Source organism: Oryx dammah, unplaced genomic scaffold (genome assembly GCF_014754425.2).
Source record: "Oryx dammah isolate SB20612 unplaced genomic scaffold, SCBI_Odam_1.1 HiC_scaffold_1, whole genome shotgun sequence".
Taxonomy (NCBI): Eukaryota; Metazoa; Chordata; class Mammalia; order Artiodactyla; family Bovidae; genus Oryx; species Oryx dammah.
The window spans coordinates 10,151,978-10,154,946 of NW_024070185.1; the positions used below are offsets into that span (position 1 = coordinate 10,151,978).

The 2,969-nt window shown below is 46.3% G+C and overlaps 1 protein-coding gene across 1 annotated transcript in view; it reads left to right on the top strand.

The window, feature by feature from the left end:
* Positions 1–2,056: 2,056 nt before the first annotated feature.
* Positions 2,057–2,969, top strand: part of ZNF395 (zinc finger protein 395) — a 48,671-nt gene continuing 47,758 nt past the window's right edge. Inside the window, exons 1-2 of the mRNA XM_040236665.1 lie at positions 2,057–2,177; positions 2,471–2,571. Coding sequence (XP_040092599.1) covers positions 2,534–2,571 — 38 coding nt within the window. The 5' untranslated portion in view covers positions 2,057–2,177; positions 2,471–2,533. The remainder of the gene's footprint in view (positions 2,178–2,470; positions 2,572–2,969) is intronic.

A 2,969-nucleotide genomic window follows, 5' to 3' on the forward strand; every position in this document is an offset into this window, starting at 1 on the left:
TAGACCAGAGTTCAGTAGTTGTGGTGCTTGGGCTTAGTTGCCCCAAGGCATGTGGAAACGTCCCAGACCAGGTTCAAGGAATCAAACCGTGTCCCCTGTATTGGCAGGTGGGTTCTGAACCACTGGACCTCCAGGGATGTCCCCAGGTGCCTACATTTTAATAGGGGGTCAGGCTATGGGAGAAAGCAAGGTGAAGGGCAGTTCTCAGATGGGACAGCCTCCAGGGAGGGTAAGCTCTACTTTGGGGGTACCGCTGGTGGTTGGGGTTAGGGGAGGGAGCCAAGACTGGAAACCAACCAGTTATAATCTTTCTAAGCATATCCTGCTTTGTGTCTGGTGTGCTATGGGGTGTGTTCAGGACGGGGCCAGGAGACCGAGTGCTGGGTCTGTGTTTGGGAATGGATGTTTTGTGAGGGAAAGTTCAGAGTCTGTATTAATGTGCAAAACTCTGGAATGCATACCGACAAGTACATACCTGCAGTCAAAGGGGATATTCATTCAGTATATGCAGTAAGAGAGCACATGCCTTTGGATGGCCTGTCTCAAACAGAGCAAGCTCTGGGTTCTGTGCAAATTTAGAGACTGCTGGCTCACTTGCACACAGCAGGTACTGACATAGCTGTCAAATGAATGACTGTTTCCGTTTTATTAAAGTTCAATCATTTTCAGAAATATATAGGTTGGGTTACAGGTTTGAACTGGATGTTTTAAGAAAAATAAACTCACAGCCAGGCACCGACATCCCTTTATAAAGGGTAGCAGTTTAAAAAGACTGGAATAGAATTTACCTGGAGTCCTATCTGGGGTCAAAAGTGTTCGCTATTTCAGTTCATTCAACAAACATTGGCAGAACACCTCAGCCAGGTAGCACCTGGTGTTGCTGGACTCAGTTTCCTTACTACCTTGGTCTGGATGCTGCAATTAAAGCTTAATTATATGCTATCTTGTATTGTTCCTTAATTATTGCAAGTGCATTCATTTACTTCCAACTACGCTGGATGTCCCTTGGGGGCAGGGACTATTTTATAAATGTCAGGATCGGTGAGGGACTTGGCAGAGAGGTGAATCTGCAGAAGCCAGTAAGCACCTATGGTCTGAAGAGAAAGGGAAACAGAACCGAAAGCTATTCACGAACTGTGTGTGTGTGCTAAGTCGCTTCGTGTCCAACTCTGTGTGACCCTATGAACTGTAGCCTGCCAGGCTCCTCTATCCAAGGGATTCTTCAGGCAAGAATACTACAGTTGGTTGCCATGCCCTCCTCCAGGGGATCTCCCTGACCCAGGAATCGAACCTGAGTCTCCTACATTAGTAGGCAGGTTCTTTACCACAGGTGCCACCTGGGAAGTACATTTGTGAACTGTAGTAATACATAATACATCACAAGATACCTCAATAATAAGGGTGCACACATTGGTTGTTAATGAAGTAGAATATTCCTTTAATAATAAAAAGTAAAATTCAAATCTGCATTTTCCCATTAAGGGGAGGTTTGGCATATTCATATCATTGCTGTGATCCCCCAAATGCTTTGCTTTCTGTTCTTTTGAATGCAAAACAAGAATGTTTCCTTGAGGATAAGAAGGAAAAGAGGGAACCAGTCTTTGTTTGATGGCCGAATTAGCCTATAGCAAGATTTTTCAACAGTGTCACTACTGATGGTTCAGACCAGGTAATTCTTTGTGGTGTGGGGCCGTCCTGTGCCTTGCAGGATGTTTAGCAGTACCATTGCCCTATACCTGTTTAGATGCTGGGAGCACCGCTACTCCCAGTTGTGACAATCAAAAATACTTCCAGACATTGCCAAAATGTTTCTTGGGGGCAAAAGTCACCCCTAGTTGAGCACTGATATCCTTTGGGGACTTTGGAGTTTTTTAAAGGAGATTTTTCTTATGTTAACAAATGGTGGACCATGAGGGAAGGGAAAGAATATTTAGTGTTTCTTTGGTGTGAGCTAGGCACTGTACCCATGTTTTTTATTTCATCTTACAGATAAAGAAATTGAGATTCAGATAGAACCTGCTGAAAAGCATAAAACTAGTTCGACAATAAAATCAGGATTGCAAACCAGGCCTGTCTGATTGCAAAGCCTCTAGTCCTTCCTGCACACTCCCCACCGTCTCACTGCAAGAAAAACAGTACACTTCAAATTGAAGGTGAACTGACTGCAAACTCAGTAAGTAAGTCCAAAAACATTTAAAAACTTTTTGGGGGAGGGGATTGGTTTCTTCTATCCTTTAAATTTATTTGAATATGAATCTATATGCACATGCATACAGGCTCTAGGGCCCTTCACTACCGTTGTGGCTCTTGGTCTTATCTCTGAAAAACACAGAGCAACACAATGGAACAGCTTCAATTCTCCTCGTTACAAATTATACAAAAGCCAGAGCCTAACGGTGCCAAAAGCAACTGGTATTGTTTACATAAGGGCTGAAAGCTAATAGTTAACTTTCTCTCCTGTTAATTCCAGAAACAGTAAATAACGCCTCGCTTTACAACTACAAACGAGTGAGCTCGAGTAAAATGTCATAAAATGGAGAAGAAAACATTAAAGCAAAGGAAGATGGAAAGGTTGGCTGCAATCTTCACTCCCTCGGCCTTTCGTTCTCGCTCGGCGGGCCGTGGCTGCGCGGCCTGGGTCTCCATTGCCCCCGCCCAGCGTCCGTCGGTGGCTCATGAGCCTGATGGCGGCCTTTCCCGCCCTGGGGCAAGCTCGGCCTGTCTCGGTGAAGCCGGTCCCAGAGCCCGGCCTGGAAAAACAACAGCGAGAAACTTTGGCTCGGTTGGCGGTTCAAGTGAAAACAGGCAAACACTCAAGTTTGGTTCGGGGCTGCAGCCGCCGGGTCGGATTTGGGGGTGGTGGGGGGGGGAGGCGGGGCGTCACCACTCGGTCAGGTTCAAGTGCGCATGTGCGCGAGGAGTCGCTTGGGCACTTATTGAGCGCCCACTGTCTACTGGCGGCCGGGGTG